The sequence below is a fragment of the Salvelinus fontinalis genome, chromosome 27 (genome assembly GCF_029448725.1).
Source record: "Salvelinus fontinalis isolate EN_2023a chromosome 27, ASM2944872v1, whole genome shotgun sequence".
NCBI lineage: Eukaryota > Metazoa > Chordata > Actinopteri > Salmoniformes > Salmonidae > Salvelinus > Salvelinus fontinalis.
This window is the reverse complement of record NC_074691.1, coordinates 26,697,377-26,725,181: the sequence shown is the minus strand read 5'-3', so window position 1 is coordinate 26,725,181 and position 27,805 is coordinate 26,697,377. Positions and strand designations below refer to the sequence as shown.

Here is a 27,805-nt window from a genome sequence, read left to right as displayed (position 1 = left end):
ATACGCTATAAAAATAGTCGCGCACTCCATAAACTCCCACTGATTTATTGGGTAAATCACCAATGTTTCGGCATCACTGCCTTCTTCAGGGTAATGTCATGAATGCTTGAACCAGGTTATGTAGACAAACAGTGCAACCAATGACAATAGTGAGGGGTGCGTCATAAAGTTAATTAGAATGAATTGAGTGAAACTTCTCTGAACACAGAGAAAATGAAAGCGATCCTGAAAAATCACTGGCATATTCTGCAATCAGACAAAAAAAATCGCACACCTCTTCAAGGAACCCCCACTGCTGGTCTATAAGTGTGGTTGCAATATTGGAGATAGCTTGGTGAGATCTGACATGCCCCCTGAGCCCACTCAGACACTCTTGACACCCTGAGCCCACTCAGACACTTGACACCCATTCCAAACGGGAACTACAAATGTGGCTCATGCGCAGTGCAATAGCACTATAAAAACATCCTTCAGACACCCACATACAGGTAGAAAATCCCTGTTAGGGCTATCATCTCATGTAAGACCAAGGGAGAAATCTATCTCATCACCTGTTCATGTGGGAAAGCCTATGTAGGACAAACAAAAAGACAATTAAAACAACGCATAGCTGAACACCGCAGCTCAATCAGGTGTAAGTACATTGACTATCCAGTAGCAGATCACTTTGTTAAAACTAACCATCCAATCTCCTCCCTCAAATACACAGGCATTGAGCATGTGTCTGAATATTGACTTTGATCCCAGGCCCTTATGAACAATTCTCTCTTTTATGAACAAGTATTATAAATTATATTATTTCTACAGCTTATCAGTGTACACCCAATATGTTAACATTACACATTATAGTTGAACCTGAGAAATAGTTAACAAATATGTGAAATTGAATTAAACAATGTTGACCCTAATAGTATGTACAATATTCAATGTTTCCATATAACCTAATATATTCAATATGCCATAAACTATTGTTTAACAGCTTCACTCAATTCTAATTAACTTAATGACTATTGTCATTGGTTGCACTAATTGTCTACATAACCTGGGTCAAGTATTCATGACATTACCCTGAAGGCAGTGATGCTGAAACGTTGGTGATTTACCCAATAAATCACTGGGAGTTTATATATGGAGTGTGCGACTATTTATAGGCATTATCAGGTAGAACACAAAACCAGCAGAACTACAGGCTCAGATTCAAAAGCCCCTGAACAAGAAAGTATCAAATAATTTGTCATTGTGTTGTCCAAACAATAGTTTCTAATAAGTAAATTATGAAAAAATTCTACCTCAAATTCATAAACACCCAAGACATGAGATCTTTATTTAGTCCAAGGCAAATCTTTATTCTGTACAGGAGGAAAACCTTACAGCGTTCTCTTGAGGGGGGGGACAGGGTTCTTAGGAGTTGGCATTGGGGCCCTTCTTCTTGCCGAAGGTGGGCACAACATTGACGAAGCGCCTGTTGTACTGGATGCGACGCTTGGCACGACCAGTCTTCTTCTTCTTCTTCTCCTGCTTGTCAACCTGGAGTGATAGAGGGACAGTGCTATGGTCCTTACTATGCATAAATACATTATTTAGCAGACACTAATCAAGGAACTTTAACGAGTTTGAAACAACTGCCACAAAACCAACTACCATAATGTCATAAAGAGTATATGTTTAAAAAATATCAGAAAGTATCTGCTGACCTTGGGTGTCTGTCCCCGCACTTTACCGGCACGGGCCAGGGAGCCGTGGACCTTTCCTGGTGGGGAGAGAAAGCAAAGAGATTATCCCAAGTGAACATACAGCAATGGAAATGACAATAGAAGACCTTCACAGAGCATTCATTAGTTAACTGCTGATCTTGAATGGAGTTGTACAGTGCATTCAAATGATTTAGAACTTAACTTTTCCACATTTTGTTACATTACAGCCTTATTCTAAAATGTATTAATTGTTTCCCCCCCCTCATCAAATCATCTATACACAATACCCCATAATAACAAAGCAACAACAGGTTTTCAGAAATGTATTCAAAATAAAACCAATTTAATATCACATTTACTTAAGTATTCAGACCCTTTACTCAGTACTTTGTTGAAGCACCTTTGGCAGCGATTACAGCCTTGATTCTTCTTGGGTATGACGATACAAGCTTGGCACACCTGTATTTCGGGAGTTTCTCCCATTCTTCTCTACAGATCCTCTCAAGAACTGTCAGGTTGGATGGGGAGTGTCGCTGCACAGCTATTTTCAGGTCTCTCCAGAGATGTTCAATTGGGTTCAAGAGCGGGCTCTGGCTAGGCCACTCAAGGACATTCAGAGACTTGTCCTGAAGCCACTCCTGCATTGTCTTGGCTGTGTGCTTAGGGTCATTGTCCTGTTGGAAGGTGAACCTTTGTCCCAGTCTGAGGTCCTGAGCGCTCTGGAGCAGGTTTTCACCAAGGATCTCTTTGCACTTTACTCTGTCCATCTTTCCCTCAATCCTGACTAGTCTTCCAGTCCCTGCCGCTGAAAAACATCCCCTCAGCATGATGCTGCTAGTGTAACCGATGTGAAATGGCTAGTTAGTTAGCGGTGGCGCGCGCTAATAGCATTTCAATCGGTGACGTCACTCGCTTTGAGACCTTGAAGTAGTGGTTCGGGCCGCGGCTTTTGTGGAGCGATTGGTAACGATGCTTCGTGGGTGACTGTTGTTGATGTGTGCAGAGGGTCCCTGGTTCGCGCCCGGGTATGGGCGAGGGACGGACGTAAAGTTAAACTGTTACATTGATACTGCTGATCCGGATCACTGGTTGCTGTGGAAAAGGAGGTCGGAAAGGGGGGTGAGTGTAACTGATGTGAAATGGCTAGCTAGTTAGCGGTGGTGCGCGCTAATAGCGTTTCAATTGGTGACATCACTCGCTTTGAGACCTTGAAGTAGTGGTTCCCCTTGCTCTGCAAGGGCGGCGGCTTTGTGGAGCAATGGGTAACGATGCTTTGTGGGTGACTGTTGTTGATGCGTGCGCCCGGGTCGGGGCGACAGACTAAAGTAATACTGTTACACTACCACCATGTTTCACCGTAGGTATGGTGCCAGGTTTCCTCCAGACGTGACGCTTGGCATTCAGACCAAAGAGTTCAATCTTGGTTTCATCAGACCAGCGAATATTGTTTCTCATGGTGAGTCCTTAGGTGCCTTTTGGCAAACTCCAAGCAGGCTGTCCTTTTGCTAAGGAGTGGCTTCCGTGTGGCCACTCTACCATAAAGGCCTGATTGGTGGAGTGCTGCAGAGATGGTTGTCCTTCTGGAAGATTCTCCTACCTCCACAGAGGAACTCTGGAGCTTTGTCAGTGTGACCATCAGGTTCTTGGTCACCTCCCTGACCAACATCCTTCTCCCCTGATTGCTCAGTTTGGCCAGGCGGCCAACTCTAGGAAGAGTATTGATGGTTCCAAACTTCTTCCATTTAAGAATGATGGAGGTCACTGTGTTTTGTTGGGGACCTTCAATGCTGCAGAAATGTTTTAGTACCCTCCAGTAACCCGACCTGGGTCTTGACACAATCCTGCCTCAGAGCTCTATGGACAATTCCTTTGACCTCGTGGCTTGGTTTTTGCTCTGACATGCACTGTGGGACTTTATATAGACAGGGGTGTGCCTTTCCAAATCAATTGAATTTACCACATGTGCACTCCAATCAAGTTGTAGAAACATCTCAAGGATGATCAATGGAAACAGGATGCACATGTGCTCAATTTCGAGTCTCATAGCAAAGGGTCTGTATACTTATGTAAATAAGGCATGTTTTTATTATTTAAAAATGCCAAAAAACTTGTTTTTGCTCTGTCATTATAGGGTATTGTGTGTAGAAAAAGATGGAAAATGTATTTAATCAATTTTAGAATAAGGCTGTGACATAACAAAATGTGAAAAAGGTCAAGGATTCCAACCATATTTCTTTCAAAAATCCAATCCTCTCATAGCTGTGATTTCATTCAATGGAGGAAGGTTACATTTTGAAAGAATTCAAATCAGGACACATATTGAGATCATGTACAGGACTTCATTAACCATTGTAGCAAGCTGTATTTGGTTCTCCATCATTTGTCTTATCCAAAGCCACTTACAAGAGCAATTAGGGCTATGTGCCTTGCTCAAGGGCACGTTGGCAGATTTCGCCCAGGCAGCTTACGGATTCGAACCAGCAACCTTTTGGTTACTGGCCCAGTGCTCTTAACCGCTAGGATACCTGCTGCCCGAGTACTGACCTCCCAGAAGTCGGCCAGCCACTTCCAAGGTGCAGTACTCAGAGATGCCACAGTCCACCAGAGAGGAAGCATCCTCCAAGGGGGAACTGTCCAGCAATAGCACCTGGTCCTCCACTAGGAGACCCTCCAGAGTCTGGACATGGAGCTAAAACAACCCAACAGACACACTTACTGGTTTGCTCCAGACATGGATACATCCAAACAATTTACATTCAAGTAACAAGACGAGGTGGAACTGTAGACTCAAGACAGTACACCAATTACACCACAATGATCATTGATTTATCCAAGCGTGGCCTCTCACCTTTATTTCTCTAACGGTCTCCTGTCCGGTCACCTCAAGGGTGTGAGTGTTCTGGGCACGCAAGAAGAGCTGCATCTTGATGCTGTGGATAGGAAGAGATGGTTCGTTAGCTTTTAGTATGAGAACAGTTGGCAGCAAACTGGGTGTCATTGGTCCAAATGTGACTTGAATCCGCTCTAAAAAGCAACAACGACTGAGCTAGTGATGACGACGCATTGACATTTTTCCTGCCTAGGTGGCACATCTGTTAGATACCAATAGAAATAAGCAATTTAGGAACCAATAACTACCACTTCGCAGCAAAGACAAAGCATAGCTGTCAGGTTTGGAAGTTGACTGGCTAGCTAAAGTTGCATTTAGACATACCTAGGCAGGCAATATGTTTGCAAATCAGCAACACGAGGATGTATTACAGTTACGACCTTAACGAATAGCTACGCATCCATGGTCGTTTGATTAGCTAGTCAGCCACATAACTAAACTTGCTAGCCACATGGTGCACGCGGTTCCAGAAAAACGATATAAAAATTGCTCAATATAAGGCAATATAATAAATCATTATTTGTCGTGGATGGTGAAGTACTTATTCTGAGCTTATATATAGTCTCTAATGGGTATAATATGCAATATTTAAAAAACATTTGTACAGGCCTTACCTCGGTTGATGCTAGTCGTTCAACACTATGCAAAAAAAGGACTTTTGGAGCGTAGGCGGTGCGCATGTGTCAACGTGTGACGTAGATAAGGCTAAGGGCACTACCATAAAAAGCCCATGGAATTGTATTCATGAATAAAATAGATTTTTTTCTATGATTTTGTATACAAATATCATTGTAAATGTTTGCCTGTCATACAGAAACATGTAATGATATGATACATCATGCTGTTTCAACAGCTGGATCTAGACAGTAAACAGAACCAGCTTTTTAGCTCTGGGCCACACTATACTGCTCCATGAGTATCTACATAATTGGTTACATATGAATACTCTTCAATATGTTCCCGTTTGGTTTAATTTCGCCGCAATGGCGGTGACGTTAATATCGTACAAATACGGATTAATTCAGGGAATAACAAAACACGAAGTAGGATATTAATCTCTTTATTATGAAATAAACAAACATTTTCATTCATTTCTGTTTTTGTCCCAGGAAACAAAAACCTTCATCTTAAAAAGCTCACAGTTTAGGAAAGCAGAGAAGAGGCTCAGGAAGGAGCATAGCTGGTACCACTACCTCCATACAAATATATAATCTGTATCAAACATAACTAGATTCCCCCCACTGAGATATCGAAGAGGAACCAAATTATGCAGTCAATCAAAAAATTGAAAACATCATTGCTTCTTTTCAACCGAGAAAATAAAATTAATATGAAGTCCGCATCAACACATGCGCAAGCAACACAAAAAGCAGCCGGCCAATGAATGAATGACAATGGTGATGACAGTAAATGTGCCAATCTAATGGCCAATGGTAACAAATGACATCACACAGGAGGCGGGGCTAGCTGAAATGAGCAATTGGGCTGGGTAGAAAGATGCTTCCTCATCTCTCTTTCTATCTGCAAGACCTTATGTAGGTGGAGGGGGATAGTACTGGTTATACTGCTGGGAATACTGGTTGTACTGTCCCCAGGAGTTCTGTCCCCAGTTGTTGTACTGTTGCTGTAGAAGGAAAGCAAAGAAAGACAGGGTTAGTTGGCATTCCTTCAAATACTTAGAAACATTTCATTCCAGCGTTAGGGTCAATAGATGAAGAGAATAGAGTGCAACACTATCATATTCCCATTTTTTACTCATCGAGAAGCAATTTTGCCTCGATTCTTGTGTCAGAGACAGTATGACATTTGTCACCTAGGCATAGTATGGTGAAAATACTCAGAGGCCCGTTAATTAGATACACCCATCTAGTACCAGGTCAGCCCCCCCCCCCCCTCCAGAACAGCCTGAATTCTACAAGGTGTGGCGTTCAAACGTTGCTCAATTGGTATCAAGGGACCAAACATGTGCCAGGAAAACATTCACCACACTTTTACACCAACAGCCTATACTGTTGACACCAGGCAGGATGGGGCCATGGACTCCTTCTGCTTAAGCCAAATCCTGACTGCCATTAAACTGACGCAACAGGAACCGGGATTCATCGGACGAGGCAACGTTTTTCCATTTCTCAAATGTCCTTGTTTTTAGCTGATAGGAGTGGAACCCGGTGTGGACGTCTGCTTGCTGCAATAGCCCATCCATGACGAGGATCGATGAGTTGTGCGTTTCCCGAGATGCCGTTCTGCACACCACTGTTGTACTGCACTGTTATTTGCCTGTTTGTGGCCTGCCTGCTAGCCTGCACGAGTCGTGCCATTCTCCTTCGACCTCGCTCATCAACAAGCTGTTTTCTCCCACAGGACTGCTGCTGACTGGAAGGTTTTCACAGGAAACCCTAGACACGCGCGTGTGAAAAGCCCAGCCATTTTCAGATTTACTGGAACAGGTGTGCTTGGCACTGACAATCATACCATGCTCAGTCGCGTAGGTCACTCATTTGCCCATTTAAATCGAACAGTAACTGAATGCCTTGATGCCTGTCTACCTGCTTTATATAGCAAGCCACGGCCACGAGACTGTCTGCCGGAACGAACCATTTTCATGAACGGGGTGGTGTACCTAATAAACTGGGTAGATCGCTCACTGCAACATAAATTGGGTGTAAAACAGTAGGTTTGACTCTGCTCTTTATCATAGGACTCACCTGGTACCAGTTGTAGTTGTAGGCAGAGTTGTTACCCTGCACATCTCCCTGCATCATGTGCCCTGAGCCTGAGTGCTCGTCTGTACGCTGTCTCTTCGACTCGGTTTCCTGTGAGCTGCAGGGACACAAAGGAACAGGTTCAGGTCAATCAAGAGCACCCAAATAACCAATTCAAGCATGGTGATTCACAACCTCCTATGAAGTATCTTACCAATCAGATTATTTTGTACTCAATGACGCCAATGTTAAGCTGAGGGAAGTAAACAAACTGAAATCTTACCCATTCTCTGCTTTCCTCTTTGCCGACTCATTTTCTTTCAGAAGCTTCTGGTGTTCATCGTACGCAGTCACTAACCTGTGAGGGTTAAAAAATAATACATGGTTGAGATTTTAAAAAACTCCCTATGCAGAAATTGCTCCGCCATTTCCTGGTGGCAAAAACTCTAGTTCGCCCAATTTCAGTTTGTGACAAAACAAGTATAGTGTAGACTAGGGGTGTCAAACTCATTCCATGGAGGGTCTAGTGTCTGCTGGTTTTTGTTTTTTCTCTTTCAATTAAGACCCAGACAACCAGGTGAAGGGAGTTCCTTACTAATTAGTGACCTTAATTAATCAATTAAGTAAGTACAAGGGAGGAGCGAAAACCCGCATGCCATCCGTGGAATGAGTTTGACGCGTGGTGTAAAGAATCATTGCACTATCCAAAACCGCTGTGAAATATCTTTTCCATAACCAAAAATAAAGTTTTCAGCTGGTGTACTATACCGAAAGTAACACAACACAAAAACTAAACTTAACGGGAAGCATAGCAAGTGCAACAGATCTACCGCTTCTTAGACTTGCTTTCAATGAGAATGACAGATCAATGTGAATTTGGTCGGGTCGCCCAGAAAAGTACATATTGTAGCTCCAAGTGGAAAGGGCACAGTCATTCACAGACGAATTTGAACACTGGTCATGAAACATTCATTCATTGTATTTGTAAGTAGGTACTGCATGTGAACTGACTTGTTGATGTCGCTGCCAAAGTCCTGGAGGAACTCGACCTTGCGCTGAGAGAAGGTGAGACGGGAGTCAAGAGGCAGCGGGCTGCTCAGGGCACGGTCGAAGCAGGCCAAGATGTCCACTTCGTTCTGCTGCACGTCCCCACTGTACTCCAGTTCCAGCAGGTTCAGATACAGTTTAGCACTCGCCTTGGGAGAGGCGCAAACACAAAGCAGATTAACGATGAACTCAAATGGTTTCTCCAAATCAAACTCCCTTCGGCACCATGCGTATCAATAACACATCTCAAAATCAAGATCCTGTACCAAGTGACTCCATTCCTCATCTAGTTTTGTGCTCTTACCTGGTCCTTGTCTATGGCGTCCAGCAGCACCTTGCGGGCCTTGGCGAGGCTTCTCTGCACCTTCAGCAGCTGCCGGGCCAGCTTCACGGCGTAGAACGACGTCTCGCTGGTGTTCTTCCCCGCCGCAATCGCCTCCCTCAGCAGGGCCTCCGCCTCCTCCAGGTTGCCGTGGCGCCGCTCCAGGCTGACCCGCCGCAGACGCACCATAGCTAGGGCTGGTACCGCAGCCTCCAGAGCCTTCAGGATGCGGCGCGCCTCCGCTATGTTCCCTGCAAGGAAACAAATGACAGAAACTCAGTTCCACTTCTGGGTTGAATGTTTCTAACTAGTTTTTGTAGACAGAGTCTAACAGTCCTTTTGAACATGTATTACGTGATTGGCTCAGCCTCATTTGAATGTACCTGTTTGAGAATCACTTCGGACAAGAGCATCTGCTTAAGTTCTATTGACATGTGAATGTGATGTCAAGAGGGATCTAGAAACACCACTCACCCTGTTGCTCCTCGAACGCAGCCCACAGCAGGTGAATGTTGGGCTTCTTGGTCAGGTGGATGGTACACGCCTTCTTGTACACATGTCTCACTCCATCAATGCTGTAGCCTTCTATATATTTTGCATACTTCAGAGACGCAAGAGAGGAGGGTTGGAGGAATAGGGGGACGGGGTGGATGGAAAGAAGGTGGAGAGAGAAGACGAGGAGGGGATGGGGACGACAACATTTTAAACATCCATTTCCAGTTTACTCAACCAGTGAATTTCTTCATTGACAAGATCGTGTTTTTAGAAATGTTCTTTGTAAACCCATCAGCACCTTCATGGAACCAATAAGATAAGTTTCTGTAAGGTAGTGGGAGACGGAGAAGATGCAACGTAGTAGTTGGCAAATGCTGGAGTCAAATCTTGTATGGCAAAGCTGGCCATCCCCTAATACAACAGATACAGTGAGTCACAGATCAACGATACACGCAAAGAAGAGATGTGCAGGACGATTTACTGTTGTCAGGAAGTGAAATCGTTGATAGGGGAAGTGCGGGGGGGTTCATTATTTTTGAGGTGACAAAGGTTAAGGGTTGGGTTACCTTTGTCCAGAAGTCCTCGTAAAGAGCACAGGCGATGAGGCAGCGTTCGAACAGAACGACCACACGTTCGGGAGTGCCGTTTTCGATCTCATAGTCCAGGTACTCCATCCAATTGCTGAGCTGGGTTTTCTCCAGGGCTTTGACATGGAAGTAGGGGCGTTTTATCTACAGGGGGATAGGAGAAACAGAGCATTCAAAATGGTGCAAGGACAAAAATAACCACTTCGGAGAATTAGGGATAGTTAACCTAATAAAACCAACAGTTGTCCGATATTTTTATTCATCCTATTCCGTCTATTTTGTAGACATCTGCAGGCCTCAATCACAAATGAATGGGAAAGAGTGGCACCATCCCATTCAATCTCAACCCAGCTTGACAAAGACCACTTTAGAGGTATGTGAACTATTCCTTTTAGCAGTATAATTGGATGAAATTCTGATCATTAAAAAGATAGGTGTCAGTACTCACCCCTTCCTCGAAGGCCCAGCGTTTGCTGACCTCCTGCTCGTTTTGGTTGAACACCTCCTGGCGCGACTCGATCACCTTGTGTCGCATGTTCTCAATCTCCGTCACCCTCTACACAGAACACAAGACACTCAATGTTAACCTCCTCACTTCACTTTAAAACAATCTCGTAACAATCTCATTCTCCACTGATGTGCAAACTGCATGTCCAGCTGCCAAGATTATTTACATCACCATGAGGCTGAGAGAGCCAGAGACTAGCAGGGGCCCTGCCTGTCGAAGGCGAGGGGGCCGACCCAGGGACCGAGGCCCGACCCGGGGCAGGGTATGTACCGTATGCACCCTGCCTGTAGGCCAGCCCTGGTGCTGGGGACTGGAAAGGACGAGGGGTCACTCGACTTGGCCAGCCGGCCCACGATCCATCCATTCCTGACCCACTTTAAGTCGAGTCCCTGACTGGATGATGCCAACTTGAATCCCCCACGTACTCATTGGCTTGGCTGCTGACGGAAAGACACCTCTTCAAACCTGCACAGATTTGTGTTTCTCTCCAAGGATGATGAGGCAAGGGCCTCTTTCCTAACTCTCTGGCATGTTGTGGCAAATCAACCCTTCCTCGAGGGTGAGGAGGTGGAGTCGTACCTTTGCAGGATCTGGGAGATCTTCGGTGCCTGGCGGGAGCTCCTCGGCAGGTGTTGCTTCCTCTCCTTCCCCATTGGTTGCAGCTGCTACGTTGGCTTTGGCTAGCTCCACCCTCAGTTGGACAAACTCCTCCTCTGACAGGAAGTGTTTGGGGTTGTTGTTCTGCACATGCTCTTTGAACCTGCAAAGAGACATTCAATTCATCACTTGGACAACCAAAACTACTACCAGAAGTCAAAATCAAATCGTATTTGTCACATGCTTCGTAAACAGGAGTAGACTGACAGTGAAAGGTTTACTTATGGGCTCTTACCAACAATGTAGATAGAAAAATATTTAAAATAACAAGGAATACATACACAATGAGTAATGATAACTTGGTTATATACACACAGGGTACCAGTAGAGTCAATGTGCAGGGGTAGGAGGTAATTGAAGTAGATATATACATATAGGTAGAGGTAAAGTGACTAGGCAACAGGATACATAATAAACAGTAAAAGCAGCGTATGTGATGAGTCGAAAGAGTTAGTGCATAAAGGGTCAATGCCGATAGTCCGGGTAGGTATTTGGATAACTATTTGGCATTCTTATGGCTTGGGGGTAGAAGCGGTTCAGAATTCTGCCATGCGGTAACGGAGAGAACAGTCTATGACCTGGGTTGCTGGGGGCAGAATTTTTTTACGGCCTTCCTCTGACACCGCCTGGTATAGAGGTCCTGGATGGCAGGGAACTTGATTTATCTTAGCTACCCACTACCCGAAATGTTGACCATAACAGAAATAGAATGAACAGAACGGACGTCCCCATTCAAGTCAATGATGGCATAATGGGTGGACTGGCAGCCATTTTGAGTGCACCCATGCCAGAAAGTAAAAGCAGGTATACCCTTCAATCTAAGTCAGTACTTTATGGGATCCTTGGGACCTCCCTAATCATAACATTTTAAAAATGTCAACTTCAATGGGGGTCCCAAGGATGCAGAGTTTGCATAGACCCTTCAATCTGTGCTGTGCCTGGTTGAGTCAACTCAACTGACGTTAAAACAAATACATTCCATGAGCCAGATCAGTTAACATCATTATACATTTCCATGACAATCCAGCATCAGTAGAGAGCATCCCAAATGACCATGGAAATTATTGCATCATAATATCAGGCAGCCATGAGTTTACAAATTGATTGCCAGGGTTAGTGTCTCCAAGCACCTTGTATTAATTCTATAACCATAACCCTCATGGATGATTTATCAAAACTCATTGTGAATGAGCTGACCCCTCGTACCTCTGGAGGTGCTGTGAGTAGAGCTGGGTGGGGATACCCAGGATTCGGTCGTAGATGGCCGTGACGTTAGCCAGTTTCTCCTGCTCCGTCTCCCAGTTAATGTAGGCCTCCCACAGACGGTCAGAGCGGAAGTCTGTCCCTGCTGCCAACACAGCATGCTCATACGCACTGTGGGAAAGAACATAGGGCATTGTTAATCATGTAGTCTATGACCTGAAAAGATCAGTAAGACATGTCGTTTTGATTGTTGAAGTGTCACCATGTACAAAGCTTTTACAGAAGTGTGTGTGTGTTGAGGTGAGAGATTTGGTCTTTCACTTTTCAGTGACGACAAGGATCTTTACTCACGCTCTAATGCGTCCTGGTGTCTCTGGGTCTTCATGGTCAGCATTGTCCTTGATGAAAGACATGTAGTGAAGCCACAGATCCACACTGAGGGGGATGGCCTGCACACCTCGCCGGTACACCTGGGGACAGGAGACAAAAGGCCATTGGTGAATGAGAGACTGAAAAGCCAATAACTGCCACAGCAAGGACCCAAAAAGTAGAGAGAACAAAGCAGACAGAACAAACTAAGCCTGGCAAGTCCTTTCAGATCAACACAAAGGATAGGTGGAGATGTCCATTTACACCATTGACTACATCAGCCCATCTGCAGCGAAAGACAAGCTCATTTCACACTTACCTCCTCTGCCACCTGCACATTGCCATGCTTCTTCTCAGTGTCAGCAAACTTCTTCCAGTAGCCGTAGCAGTAGGGGTAGTGCAGGAAAAATGTATCAAACGCCTTCCTCACAACACCGAGATGATTCTGAAGAAAAAATATAAATTTTCATCAATGTGACTTTAACCAAATCAAGCCACATATTCATCTAACCACAAGCTCTCCAATGCTGTTCCGGGAGAGTTACTCTCCTGTTGCATCCGCGCTATCTGCGATCCGTAGGACGTCCCTACCACATTGAAGTTGAAAGGTGAAAGGGTTAGGGTTTAGGGTAGGAACATCCCAAGGAGTCCTTGATAGCAATGACTACACCAGCTGATTTTTAGAATCGGGTGTGATGGATTAGGGTTGGAGAGAGAAAAAAAAAGTATCTCTCCAGGAACAGGGTCGGAGCCCTGATCTAACCCTATAATCAATCAGGTTTAGTCGCACTGAGATTTTAAAACGTAGTTTTCAATACAGAAGACTATGAGACCAGATTACACCTATTCACAATACAAGGGTCCACATAAAAATTCCAGGACTTCTCCACGCTCACCTCTTGCTCCACATACTGCAGCAGGTAGACCCAACCATTGAAGTCTTCAGGGTTCTCCTCACACCCTTTAACCAGCTTCTCGTACTCAGCAGGGATGAGGGGCTCTGTGGGGACAGCTGGGTCCTCAGCTGGTACCTCAACAGGTTCCCCCTGCTCGGTCATTTCTTTGGATTCTTCCAGCTCCATGTTAGCTGGACTTCCATCTTCTGCAATCATTGGTGGCTGGGCTTGGGCTGGATCTTGTTGCTGTTCTACAGCCTCTGACATCTTCTCACCCTGCATCAGAGACTCTGTGGCATCCGCTTGGTTGTTCTGTCCATCCTTGCTTTCTTCTTCTGACGATGCTTCCATTGGGTTCTGTTGTTCTACCTGGGGAGAACAAAACTGATCATCTGAATCCTCCTCTTGGAAGAGCTTGGCACTCGCTAGCTGGAAGTGCTGCACTGCTTGTTCAACTGATCCCAGATCAGACTGCTGGTCCTGGTGCTGCTTGATTACCTCCGGTGATGACTGATCTGACTCTGAGTCAGTGTCGTGGATAACTGTGGTGAGGTTGTCAGGGGGAACCTGGTAGGAAGAAAAGTAGGCAAAGGGCACTGCTTGAAACGACAACATTATTTAAAGTTGAAAGCATTGTGGTTTACTCGGACTGCAAGCAAAAAAACATGACATTGGCTATGTGGTGTTTAGAGTAATGATGACAGGGCATTGTCTTTGTGATTTCGCTCAGAGGCATTTCTCGATTTCCCAGAGCAAACCTGTCTATTTTCACCACTGACCTGGTCCATGGTCCATTCAGCAGGGTGCATGAGGACAGGCAGGTATGGGAGGAAGCCATCTCCGTTGCCCTCCATGGCTGGGGAGTCCCCACTCTCAGAGCTGTCTGTGTCCAACATCCCCATCATGGGCTCGTCTGAGAGATGCAGGTTTGTAAAGGGACACAGGTTGCACATCAATCAACAACACAACATCAAAAGGGGTTGAGGGTAATTATTAGCTTTGGCTTACAGTAAAGTGTTTTAGAATCAGGAGGGCATCTAGACAATATTGACATAACTGAGTTATTGTGGGTTCTTTGGGCATATCTACTAGTGCACGAAAAAAATCCGTATCAACCTAGGTTTGACATTCAATAAAATCTGTATGGCTCATCCAAATGTGCCCACATATCCAGATATGGCTAGATAGGTAACGTTAAGCTAAATGTATTTATCATACGTACTTCAGATATTAACCTAAACCATCCAAGTCAAACTCAACAGGGATTATTAAAATAACTGTGAGCCAAATAATCCTTACTCTGACCGCATCTGTTGACTTGTTAAGAGACGCACTGAGCAGTGAGTTGTTAGACAATTTTTTTGATAGTTAGCTAGAGCTTTTGGTCATCATTCAATAACGGCACACAATTGTAAAATTGGTTTAGCAACCTACTGCAGTCAGTATTAAACTAGCTAGCTAAATCATTGGTCAGTACACTCAATGACGTTAGCTAGCTAGCGTAGTTAGATGTTTGAATTACCAAACTAGCTACCCACTCTGTGGGTATCCTCTAAAATAAAACGTTAGTAACGTTACTGCGTGTTGTGATAAAGATTGTAACTAGGAAAAGCCGACCCGTTCCATTCTAATGCCAAATAACGTTAATTGTCTTAAAGTTAGGGCTTCAACCTTGCGTCGGTTTGGGCCTAGTTAGCTAGCTAGACAGACCGCACACGTCCACCATCTTTACGTCGTTACAGCAACCGAACTGGTAAATTCACGAAATGAAATACAACATTTGCTCAAAGAGGTTTGCGACAACTTACCAGTATCTTCCATGGAAATTAGATGAGACAAATGTGTATTTCAGATACTTCAAACTATTCTAACCAACAACATGTAGCCGCGTTTCTACTCTCATTCTCCAGCGACAACTTCGAAGAAGGGCACAGAACACGCACATGCGTACTGTAGTGTCATGGGGGCGGTTCCACTACAACTTAACCAAGAATGGTATAAACTGGGTTCGAGCCCTGAATGCCGATTGGCTGAAAGCTGTTGTATATTTAAGCAAGGCCCGAGGAAGTGTGGTATATGGACAATATACCACTTCTAAGGGCTGTTCTTCAGCACAACGCAACACGGAGTGCCTGGACACAGCCCTTAGCCTTGGTATATTGGCCACATACCACAACCCCAAGGTGCCTTATTGCTTAAATATACCATGGCTTACCAATGTAATATATTGGTTACCGACATAATTCGACCAGTAAAAATACATGTTTTATTATACCCATGGTATACAGTCTGATATATCACAGCTGTCAGCCAATCAGCATTCAGGGCTCGAACCACCAGTTTATAACAGACTGTAAACCATAGGTATGACAAAACATGTATTTTTACTGCTCTATTTATGTTGGTAACCAGTTTATAATAGCAATAAGGCACCTCGGGGGTTTGTGGTATATGGCCAATATACCTTTGCTAAAGGCTGTGTCCAGGCACTCCGCATTGCATGGTGTCGTGCATAAGAACAGCCCTTAGCCGTGGTATATTGGCCATATACCACACCCCCTCTGGCATTATTTCTTAAATATATCCAGCTACTTGTGCCTGTCTGTAATGAATCCAACAACTGTAGCCAGTAGAGGCTGCAGTCACTAATTTATGCAAAAGGTAAGTTACCATTGCCATTCAGAATAAGAGGATAGGAGAATAACATTCCTTTAAATAGTTGACACTATTTTACATCATCATTTAACATTGAATTTAACATTGAAGTGTAGCATAATGTAAACGTGGGCAACATATAAATCCATCAATAGCCTATGTATGATTGAAAGCATTCTGTCTGGCTGCATCACCACCTGGTATGGCAGCTGCACCGCCCTCATTAGAGTGATGCTGTAATATGTTTTTACAGTAAGAAAAATAGTTCTAAAGAAAAATGACAGCATTAAGCTGGCAACTCTGGTGCCACTATAATGTTGTACATTTAGAGTGAAAAGTTTTACTGTGTATACTGTATTTTTCACATAGCTCATTCCAATATATTGCATTTTTGTTACACTGTTTATACACACTGCATATTTAAATACTGGATTCTTGACAAAGCTCACTGTAATATATCTGCTGCTGTACATAGCATTCTTAGTATATATTTTTGGTGTATGTATGCAAGGATATTGTTTGTGGACTTTAGCTGTAGAGAGGGTCATCGGCTGCCATCTTCTCTCCATCGAGGTCCTGCACGACTCCAGGACAAGGAAGCAAGCAGGAAAGATCACTGCCGGCCCATCCCACACCAGTCACCCCCTCCTCCAAAAATTCCCCTCTGGCCACTCATGACCAAAACCTCCCGCCACCTGAAAAGTTTCTTCCCCCGGGCTATACTGCAATTGCACTCTGTTAATCTCTCTGCATTTAGATATATTCATACCACAGGAGGTTGGTGGCACTTTAATTGGGGAGGATGGGCTCATGGTAATGGACATCCTCCTCTCAGCAGCCTCCACTGATTCATACTGATACTGTAAATTTGTACATCCACTGTATATCAACTGTATACCCACTGTGTATTTGTATATCTGCTAATTCTTATAGCTCTATGCTCACTCTAGCTAGTTGTTTATAATGTATGTAAACTTTGTTTAAACTCCGCTGTCTGTATTCTGTCTCTTAGTCTATCACTAGCAGCACCATATCACTAAGTACAATTCTGAGTATGTGTGTGTAAATGTACTTGGTGAATAAAATGGATTCTGATCATGATTTCAAAAAAATTCTAAAGGCTTTATGAACCAAATACTAAATGTATCTCATATCCACAAGTTGTCTGTTTGTACTGTAATGTTAAGAAAATTCTAATTCACATGAGGTTGGTGAGGGGAGGATGGCTAATAATGGCTGGAATGGAGTGAACGGAATGGTTTTAAATACATTGAACCATGCGTTTAATGTGCTTGATACCATTCCATTTATTCCATTCCTGCCATTACTAGGAGCCCGTCCTCCCCAATTAAGGTGCCACCAGCCGCCCGTGATATATGGCATACTATTGTGTTTATTGTTGCCTTATTATTGATGCCGTTGCTGTTGCAAAAGGAAGGGCTCAAATACAGCATTTAAAAACAAGTTTACTGATGGAAAAATTACCTGCATTCTTTCAATTTGGGCATTGCAAATTCTCACGTTACATCCAATGAACAATCACGACGTCATATAATGAGCAGACGATGAAAATGACGTTAGCAATAGGGAGATCCGTTTCTCGATGTGTAAAACAGAGAATCACAAGAAAAATGTAAAACGTGTTGTTTTCTATCATTACACACGAGATATTCCTAAATAATACCAAAGAAACTACAGCATTTTTTTATTTAGTTTCGAGACAGACAAAACGCGGAGCGACACAGAGCTCAAATGGCGTCCATTTCAACTATCATATGATCGGTTTGCTGCTGAGTCTCCGTGTGCGCATGCCAAATGGCGTAGTGCATCTGTGCATGAGCAATCGAGAGGAAGTGGCGGGTGATCTGGGTCCGCACCTTTTCCGGTAACACAGCACTGCCAACGCTGTGACTGAACGACTGTAGAGAGGTAGAGAGGCAAGAGCGGGGATAACCAACCTGGGGACCGGGGGGTTGCCGCAGTTGCAGGTACCTATCACATTTTCCAACTTGGCTCTTTTTGTGTAAACTGTTGATTTATATTACGCGCTATTTTCAGCCTAGAATAATGCGCTTTAGACAGAACGGTAGCCGATTAAAGTTGTGCTCTGTCTGTCTGACACCCCTCCCTTTTCTGAAGCGCTCCGCTCTTGTGTTACAGGGAGAGAGGAAGAGCTGAAAGTCAGAGGAATCAATGACCTTTTTGAGCATTCTAGACCTGGATGTCCCGGCGAAGATACGACCGGGGGTGATCTTATCTGTCGCTGTTACTATGAACTACTGAATAGAATCGTTCTTTTGATTCCGCTGATTGGAATAAGGGCAAGTGGACAGCCGGCAGACAAGGAGGAAGTCGGATTTACCACGGGCTTTTGAGAGGGCCTAATTTCATAAACGCAACTATTAGGCTATATATTTTTTTGTATTTCTCTCTCTACATTATTAAAAACACAAAGGTAGGCCTACGCACCGGGAACTGAAATTGGGATTTAAAGATGACGGTGCACTAATCGTTATAATCAAAGAGACAGTGTTTGAATCGGAGTGTTGTGGATTATGAAAATATTTCCCCACCCTCTCCCGTGCACTGAGACGCCCAATTTTCGAGTACTTCAATTTCCCTTTGAATCCTCTCGAATAGGCTAGCACCCAGCTATTTTTGACAGCTGTTAGTGTAACGGGATATTTGTATCTTTCAGTGGATAATTTTCCATTGATTGACCGTCGTTCTAGACACAAGTGAAACGTTATCTGGAACTAACTTTTGTAACTACTACCTTAATTTGTATTTGTCAATCCACCACTGATAGACTGTCACTTGGATTTATGCTGTCAGGCAACCTACTACAGCATTAGAAACAAAAATCTGTTTTATTTTTAAGAACCATTTCTGCTCTCTTGAAATCATAGGGAAGTAATTTACTTTTTCCCCCCAAAGGAAGTAATATTTATGCACAGCCTACAAGATGGGGAAAATGCTCTCAAAGATCTTTGGCAACAAGGAGATGAGGATATTGATGCTTGGACTTGATGCTGCTGGCAAGACCACCATCCTCTACAAACTGAAGCTGGGCCAGTCTGTCACCACCATCCCAACAGTCGGCTTCAACGTCGAGACAGTCACCTACAAGAACGTGAAGTTCAACGTGTGGGACGTGGGGGGCCAGGACAAGATCCGGCCGCTGTGGAGGCACTACTACACTGGCACCCAGGGCCTCATCTTTGTGGTGGACTGCGCCGACAGGGACCGGATAGACGAGGCCCGCCAGGAGCTCCACCGGATCATCAACGACCGGGAGATGCGGGATGCCATCATCCTGATCTTTGCCAATAAGCAGGACCTGCCCGACGCCATGAAGCCCCACGAGATCCAGGAGAAGCTGGGCCTGACCCGGATCAGAGATAGGAATTGGTACGTTCAGCCCTCATGTGCTTCCACCGGTGATGGACTATACGAGGGTCTCACCTGGCTCACCTCAAATTACAAATCTTAATGTTCATCACTTCTATGCTCAGCCTGGACTGTTTAGTTGCAATAACAAGCAAAAAAGCAAAAGAGAAGAAGTGAAATGAACAACAGATGGAAAAAAATGACAACCTGAGGCAATGAATGAATAACATGACTTCTCAGATGAGTAGGCCTCTATAAAAGAGAAGTTTGATTATAATCCTCCATTTTTTTTCTTTTGATAATGGTGAATGATGCCCCTATAACCCATGTTTTTATAAACAAAATACATTTATTTTTGGCTGGCTTTTCTTTCATTTTTTCTGTTCACTTTGACTCTGTAGTATACTTCACTCAGTCTAATCACTCAATAATTCACAAAATATTATTTTCAGAAGCTCTGAAAGATGCAGATTACATTTTTTTTCTCTTGTATGATTTATTTCTGCGGTGGCAGGGTTCAGGGTTAGGGTGTGCTATTTTTTTGTCCCTCAGTTATAGATACATTACAGACAGCCTTCTATTCAGTTTTCATACAGTATTCTCATGACCCAATTTCCACCCAAAGGATGGGAAAGGCCAATGCCCCTGTGTGGACGTTACCCGCTCATATCTGCGCCGGAAACCAAGGGGCAGATTCAGCATATCAGTTCTCATGGTTCCAAACTGCCACCATGGTTTTTAAAGAGTTAAGAATATGTATTACGGACATGTAAGGACCTCATGAAGAAGTACTGTTTTCACTTTTGATTGATTGTACAAAATGGTTGAGATGATTGAGGAAAATGTGTTAGTACTTAATTCCTTAAACAGTGATTCCATCCCATGTCTGCTAGGGGGGTTTTCTGAGAAGACACTATGGACACTGCGACATGGATGGATATCATTGTTTTTTTGTTTTGGGTCAGAATCTGTTACCACTGATCTCTTTTTGCCTCTAATCTTCCAAAAGCTTCCATTTCCAGTTGAGTATTTGTAGTTCCGGCTGCCTTTTGGGAAGCGCTGAGTTACAGGTGCACCAACAGAAAGACAGACAGCGTGGTGGAAAGCACCCTGATAGCTAAGTCTTCACTAGGTGGGGGAATGACGACCTTATCCACAAGGGGGTGGGGGGACTACCCTATCCACAAGGGGGTGGGGGGACTACCCTATCCACAAGGGGGTGGGGGGACTACCCTATCCACAAGGGGGTGGGGGGAAACAATACTATAGGGCCCCTTGACTAAAAGTGCACACCGACTCTTTCTGACTGACTCTTGGGCCCAAGTAAGCAAGTGTTTACTTTTCAACCTAACACCACTTCCATGGTGCTCTGCTCTCCAGTAAATGGGGCCTCCTGCTCAGTTCGTTTAATCCATTCACATCAGTTGTACAGCTCTTCATGCAGTCAGACAAGACAACATGTTCTGTTCATAAGTTATAGATATGAAAATGCTTTGTTTTATTATTTTTGTTCCATTTGCTATGCTGATGAAATAATAAAAATATGTATCCAGATCAACATGGAAGTGGAGCTTTTTCAATATGGACCCTGCAACATTTCACATTATCAATGAGCATGTACTTGCCTAAAGGTTTTGAAATTTCACGAAAGAGGAAGTGAAATTTGACCGTTTTATAAGAGTTAGAAGGGGGAAAAAGTTGATGTGTGAAGTCAGTTTGGTGTGTTTCCGTTGTGCTCGTGAGTCACCGGCTGTGAATAAGTGATGATAAGATCTCTGGTTTCGGGGTAGTGATTGGCAGGTAGCTTAAGTCCAACTTTCCAGGCCTACCTCAAGACCTCTCTCTGTGTATTTCTTAGTCCATCATTAGAATACTGTAGAAGGAGTCTCTGGTGTATTCAACCCAAAGTGCTTTTTGGACAGTTAGGGACGTGTAAGCAAATCATGCCCAAGCCGTAGTTCTCTTGTGAATTTGTAAGGGGGTCTGTTTTGGAACTCCGTTTCTTCATCCTTTGTCAAACTTGAAGTTTTAAGCAAAGTGAGTCCTAAAGTTGGTGTTGGTTTGAGAACATAGGAGACTGCTGGCAGATTGATATATTGAACCCCACCACTTAGGCGATTACCCTCAAATGGCCACAGTTGAAAGACATCGACTATGAAACTGACTGACACTTATGTACATAGCGAATAGATAATCTGATTGATGTGGGTCATTCAAACAAGGCTTTGTCCTCAAGAACAAACAACTCCGTGTGTTTGAGTATGTACGTTGACCTGTATAACTACGTATATAGATCCACAGAATTAAAAAATACATAAGGCAAGGGGGGGAAAAGTCTGATCAAATGTGACTTTCTCATAGTTGCTCAAAGTAAGTTACTGTATTTGTAAATCTGTTGGCAAGTGTACTGTAATGCATTTCAGTTCACACCAATGAGAACTTGCTTGGCGACTGGGCTGGAGAGTGATGTCATCCTTCATGCTTGTGTGACCTGTATAGGGAATAGGGTGTCAGCCACACAAAAGGCCCCAACCAGCCTGGCTGGCAGCTCGCCCTGATCTAGTATCAGTTATTCTCATTCTTATTGTGTTGCTTTTTATTATTACTTTTTATTTTAGCCTACTTGGTAAATATTTTCTTCTTCTTGAACTGCACAGTTCGTTAAGGGCTTGTATGCATTACATGGTAAAGTCTACACTTTTATTTGGCTCATGTGGAAAATAAAGTTTGATTTGATATGAGTTTACCTGCTCCTTAACCATTAGAGTGGGGGACTGCAAAACAGATCTTAGATCAGTGTCTATGGGCAAGTTAATCTTCTGACAGATGGAGAGGCAGGGTGAATTATTGGTGTGACATCAGCGACTGAAATCAGAAAATGCTAGAAGAAGACAGGGAAGTTCTCAATTGCATATTCCTCATGTCGGCTCTCCTCGTCTCCATCTTAAAACCCATTGGACGAAAAAGCCAGAGGTCCCCCCTCTGACGACCTCCTCCAATGGGTTTTGAGAAGGAGGTGAGGAGTATGAAATTGCGATTCTCCCATGCACATCAGTTTGATTGTTGTTTGGGGTGTGGCCCGGCCGTCCCCGAGTGCTAAGACAGCCAGCCAAGTGTGACGCTTCACTTTTGCTTTTAGATGAGGTTCAGTGTGACCTTTCTGATAAAGAAAAAAACAAGGAGCGGTTTAGGGTATTAGATATATATGTAGTATTCTCCTCTACAGTTTGTGGCAGTTTGTATTAACCACTCAAATTAATCAGGCAGCAAGTGCCCACCCCTGAGTCTGAAGGAATGTCAGTCCTTCTCTTGTCTCTCACTCCCTTCCCTGATTAAATGGAGGCATGGCTGCAGTGTTTGCTGTGTTGTTTGTTCTGTGTCTGTTGGTTTGGAGTTTGACCTGGGTGTCGCTGTGTTGAAAGGATTGAGTGACTCAGGCTGTCTGGACCAAGGACGTGTAGTTCAAGTCCACACCAGGGAGATCAATTGCAGCTGCCTGCTGTCTCATCCAAATCAACCTGCTTTCACCGCTGATGCCTTTGCAACTGTCTGTAAGCTTAACTACATTGTAGAAAGACAAAAGTAAAACTTCCCCCTGCTGTCCCTCTCTCGCTAGCTGTATGGCAAATGTTTGCATAAGCAGCGTCTCCATTTGCCTGGTATGCACACTAGAGATCCCAGCATACGCGATGAAGGGAGTTGAACTCTGGCTGCGTCACAGTCGACTGTTGTGGCTTACTCTCCTTGTATCCTCTCCTTCTCTACCATCTTTCATCTTCAATTATCTGACAAAATATGAGATGTGAAGCACCGTGTTGGTATTTGCTTTTACCAGTCCACTTCTCTCCAAATCAGCTCAGATGAAATAGAGGACCCAAGGACAGGAAGCCACTTTAGACTGTTGAGGCTCAGCCCTATAGTGTTTGATTAGAGTGGCTCAGAAGCACACGTGTCAGAGGCTTTTCTACAGCTGTCACTGCACTCTGTGCCGGATGTACAATAGACAATAGCTAACATCCTCTGCTGTCTGTCTCACCTGTGGCTACATGTTAAAGAGTTTGTGTTCTGCAGTGTTCAGTAAGGCTTCTGAACTTTATCATGAAGGTCTGTCTGAAAGACCTCTTTTTAAAGTTAGTAGACACATGTAAGTCTGCGAAACACACACATTGAAGTTGTATTCCCTGCTTTTCTGGTTATAACATTTTAAATTAAGATTAGGGGAACTACTATTGAATTCCTCACTTTCCTCTCATTTCTTAAAGAAGGGTTTAGAATTGAAAGTTATTAGAGGCACATATAGTTAGTATGATTGAATGAAAGGCAAAGAGAACCTGCTTGGGTTTTGCTGGGTGGATTTAGCCCTCAGCCGGACCATTGTCTGCTGCAGGGTGGGGGTGGACCGATCTATTGTGTTCGTTTTGGAGGCGTGAACTAAAACAAAAATGTTTAATGGACCTTGTTGCCAGTTCCCTGTAATGTAGTTTACTCAGGCGTCCCTCCCTGCTTTTAATCTTATTACTGCTGTGTTGAACCACACACACAAACAACAATTCTTTCTTGAACGAAACATAACTATTTATAGACACCACAACCAAATGCAATGCTACTTTGGTTATTTATGGACTGTACATTTACAATCACACAATATTGGTAAAGGGGATGTTTGTTGTGTTCACTGGGGTGACTAATAAAAGTGTTAATGATGTTCATCACATGACAGCTTCATTCAAGCCTACCTATGAAACAGCTATACACACACACACACACACACACACACACACACACACACACACACACACACACACACACACACACACACACACACACACACACACACACACACATTAACCCAACTCCAACACTACCATTAACATAGCAGCAGTTGTTACAAAACACACCTTATTTTTATTTGTGTATTTATATATTTATTTTTTACCCCTTTTTCTCCCCAATTTCATGGTATCCAACTGGAGTTGGTCTTGTCTCATCGCTGCAACTCCCGTACGGACTCGGGAGAGGCAAAGGTCGAGAGCCGTGCGTCCCCTGAAACACAACCCAACCAAGCCGCACTGCCACTTAACCTGGAAGCCAGCCTCACCAATGTGTCGGAGGAAACACAGTCCACCTGGCAACCGTGTCAGTGTGCACTGCGCCCGGCCCACCACAGGAGTCACTAGTGCGCGATGGGACAAGGACATCCCTGCCGGCCAAACCCTCCCCTAACCCGGACGACACTGGGCCAATTGTGCGCCGCAACATGAGTCTCCCGGTCGCAGCCAGCTGCAACAGAGCCTGGACTCGAACCCAGAATCTCTAGTGGCACAGCTAGCACTGAAATGCAATGCCTTAGACCACTGCGCCTCTCGGGAGGCCACAAGACACACCGCTACGGAATTCTGGTTAATACAAAATATTTTATTTTCTGAATCTCTAACCCCCCTTCAAGGTTGTATTTGTATACCTCTAGTTTGTGTCTTTGTATAGAATAAGGAACTGGCATGCTGAACTCAGTGAAAGGATAACTGTTTTCAGTGTTGGGTCCTTCAATCTGGTCTTTTATTAGATCCCCATTAGCTGTTCCAAAAGCAGCAGCTACTCTTCCTGGGGTCTAGACAACATGACATAATACAGAACATTAATAGACCAGAACAGCTCAAGGACCGAACTACATAAAGTTAAACGTCACACATAGCTTACATATCAGTACATACACTCACACTATCTAGGTCAAATAGGGGAGAGGTGTTGTGCTATGAGGTGTTGCTTTATCAGTTGTTTTAAACAAGGTATTCTGTTCACAAGCAATCTGAGATAGAAGGGAGTTCTATGCAATCATAGCTCTATAATACTGTATGTTTTCTAGATTTTTTTCTGGATTTGGGGACTGAAATGACCCCTGGTGGTGTGTGTGTGTGTGTGTGTGTGTGTGTGTGTGTGTGTGTGTGTGTGTGTGTGTGTGTGTGTGTGTGTGTGTGTGTGTGTGTGTGTGTGTGTGTGTGTGTGTGTGTGTGTGTGTGTGTGTGTGTGTGTGAGCTGTGTGTGTGAGCTGTGTGTGTGAGCTGTGTGTGTGAGCTGTATTTAAGATGACTATGCAAACAATTTTGAATTTTCAACACGTTTCTTATAACAAGAAGCGAAGGAGTCAGTCTCTGCTCTACTTTTAGTCAAAAGAGACGGGCATGCATAGTATTGATATTTGCACTCTGATTACAGTGAAGAGCAAGACATGTCGTTCTGTTCTGGGCCAGCTGCAGTTTTTCTAGGTCCTTCTTTGCAGCACCTAACCATATGACTGGGCAATAATCAAGATCATAAACTAAAACTATAGCCTGCGGGACTTGCTTTGTCTTTACAACCATTGAATCAATATGGTTTTGACCATGACAGTTTACAATCCAAGGTAACACCAAGTAATGTAGTCTCATTAACTTGCTTAATAGGGACATTATTCATTATCAGATTCAGCTGAGGTCTAGAATTTAGAGGAGGATTTGTACGGTACCAAATAAAATGCTCTTAGTTTTAGAGGTTCAGGCCTGGTTTATTACTGGCAACTCTTTGTTTAGGGTGGCAGTGATTTTAATAGCTGTAGTTGCTGACGCGTATAGGGTTGAATACTCAGCATACAGACACACAGGCTTTGTTTTAATGCCAGTGGCAGGTCATTAGTAAAAATAGAAAAGAGTAGATGGTCACGAGAGCTGCTCTGCGGTATACCACAATTTACATGTTTAGCATTAGAGAAGCTCCCATTATTAAAGAAAACCCTCTGTGTTCTATTATACTGAACAAAAATATAAATGCAACATGTACAGTGTTAGTCCCATGTTTCATGAGCTGAAATAAAAGATTCCAAAAATGTTTCATATGCAAAAAAAGCTTATTTCTCTCAAATGTTGTGCAGAAATGTGTTTATTTGTTAGTGAGCATTTCTCATTTGCCAAAATAATCCATCCACCTGACAGGTGTGGCATATCAAGAATCTGATTAAACAGCATGATCATTACACAGGTGCACCTTGTACTGGGGACAATAAAAGGCCACTAAAATGTAGTTGTCACACAACACAATGCCACAGATGTCTCAAGTTGAGGGAGCGTGCAGTTGACTTGCTGACTGCAGGAATGTCTCCAGAACTGTTGCTAGAGAATTGAATGTTATTGTCTCTATCATAAGCCACATCCAATGTTGTTTTAGAGACCACGCCAGCTCAGGACCTCCACATCCGGCTTCTTCACCTGCTGGATTGTCTGAGACCAGCCATGAAAATGGACAGCTGGACAGCTGATGAAATTGTGGATTTGCACAACCAAAGAATTTCTGCACAAACTGTCAAAAACCGTCTCAGGGAAGCTCATCAGCGTGCGCGTCATCCTCACCATGGTCTTGACCTGACTGCAGTTCGGCATCGTAACCGACTTCAGTGGGCAAATGCTCACCTTCGATGGCCACTGGCACGTTGGAGATCCCGGCCCCATGTCTCAAGGATCTGTACACAATTCCTGGAAGCTGAAAATGTCCCAGTTCTTCCATGGCCTGCATACTCACCAGACATGTCACCCATTGGGCATGTTTGATTGCTCTGGATTGACATGGACATCAGCGTGTTCCAGTTTCCGCCAATATCCAGCAACTTCGCACAGCCATTGATAAGGAGTGGGACAACATTCCACGGGCCTCAATCAACAGAATGATCAACTCTCTGCGAAGGAGATGTGTCACACTGCATGGTGCAAATGGTGGTCACACCAGATTCTGACTGGTTTTCTGATCCACGGCCCTACCTTATTTTTCAAGGTATCTGTGACCAACAGATGCATATCTGTATTCCCATTCATGTGAAATCCATAGATTAGGGCCTGATGAATTTAATTCAATTGACTGATTTCCTTAGATGAACTGTAACTCAGTAAAACCTTTGAAATTGTTGCATGTTGCGATTATATTTTTGTTCAGTGTAGATGGCGCTAAATCCACGATATGGAAAAGGCTGAAAAGCCATTTTCAACAATCGGTTTTGCAAAATAATATCAAAGGCTGCACTGAAATCTAACAGTATAGCTTCCACAATCTTCTTATTATAAATGTATTTAGACCAATCATCAATCATTTGTGACAGTGCAGTACATGCTGAGTGCCCTTCCATATAAGCATGCTGAAAGTCTTTTATTAATTTGTTTACAGAGAAATAGCATTGTACTGTATCTGGTCAAACACCGTTTTTTCCCAAAACTGTGCTAAGAGTCGGCAGCAAGCTGATTGGTTGGCTGTTAGAACCATTAAAGGGTGCTTTACCATTCTTGGGTAGCGGAATGACTTTGGCTTCCCTCCAGGTCTGAGGACAAAATGTTTTCTCCAGACTCAGATAAAATATGACAAATAGGAGTGAC

At 43.8% G+C, this 27,805-nt stretch overlaps 3 protein-coding genes across 5 annotated transcripts; 1 reads left to right on the top strand and 2 right to left on the bottom strand.

The window, feature by feature from the left end:
• Positions 1-1,321: 1,321 nt before the first annotated feature.
• Positions 1,322-5,307, bottom strand: LOC129825374 (FAU ubiquitin-like and ribosomal protein S30). Its single transcript, XM_055885434.1, has 5 exons — positions 5,199-5,307; positions 4,543-4,624; positions 4,239-4,383; positions 1,695-1,750; positions 1,322-1,527 (listed from the first exon to the last, which is right to left on the bottom strand). Exons 2-5 carry the CDS (start codon positions 4,615-4,617, stop codon positions 1,402-1,404), a joined length of 402 nt encoding a protein of 133 aa, XP_055741409.1. The 5' UTR covers positions 4,618-4,624; positions 5,199-5,307; the 3' UTR covers positions 1,322-1,401.
• A 321-nt stretch (positions 5,308-5,628) lies between these two features.
• LOC129825372 (pre-mRNA-processing factor 39-like) lies at positions 5,629-15,331 on the bottom strand. 2 transcript variants are annotated; one of them, XM_055885432.1, is made up of 16 exons: positions 15,179-15,331; positions 14,150-14,283; positions 13,869-13,937; positions 13,371-13,739; positions 12,794-12,919; positions 12,457-12,575; positions 12,109-12,276; positions 10,825-11,005; positions 10,186-10,293; positions 9,717-9,881; positions 9,130-9,256; positions 8,638-8,906; positions 8,298-8,482; positions 7,570-7,644; positions 7,290-7,404; positions 5,629-6,208 (listed from the first exon to the last, which is right to left on the bottom strand). In XM_055885432.1, exons 1-16 carry the CDS (start codon positions 15,189-15,191, stop codon positions 6,116-6,118), a joined length of 2,316 nt encoding a protein of 771 aa, XP_055741407.1. In that variant the 5' UTR covers positions 15,192-15,331; the 3' UTR covers positions 5,629-6,115. The 2 variants fall into 2 exon arrangements, with proteins under 2 accessions (XP_055741407.1, XP_055741406.1); XM_055885431.1 differs by having other exon boundaries at positions 13,371-13,937.
• A 2,289-nt stretch (positions 15,332-17,620) lies between these two features.
• On the top strand, positions 17,621-20,973 carry LOC129825371 (ADP-ribosylation factor 6-like). 2 transcript variants are annotated; one of them, XM_055885430.1, is made up of 3 exons: positions 17,621-18,013; positions 18,186-18,480; positions 18,963-20,973. In XM_055885430.1, the coding sequence occupies exon 3, from the start codon at positions 18,991-18,993 to the stop codon at positions 19,516-19,518; it is 528 nt and encodes a 175-aa protein (XP_055741405.1). In that variant the 5' UTR covers positions 17,621-18,013; positions 18,186-18,480; positions 18,963-18,990; the 3' UTR covers positions 19,519-20,973. The 2 variants fall into 2 exon arrangements, with proteins under 2 accessions (XP_055741405.1, XP_055741404.1); XM_055885429.1 differs by having other exon boundaries at positions 17,622-18,013; positions 18,186-20,973.
• The last annotated feature ends 6,832 nt before the right edge of the window (positions 20,974-27,805 follow it).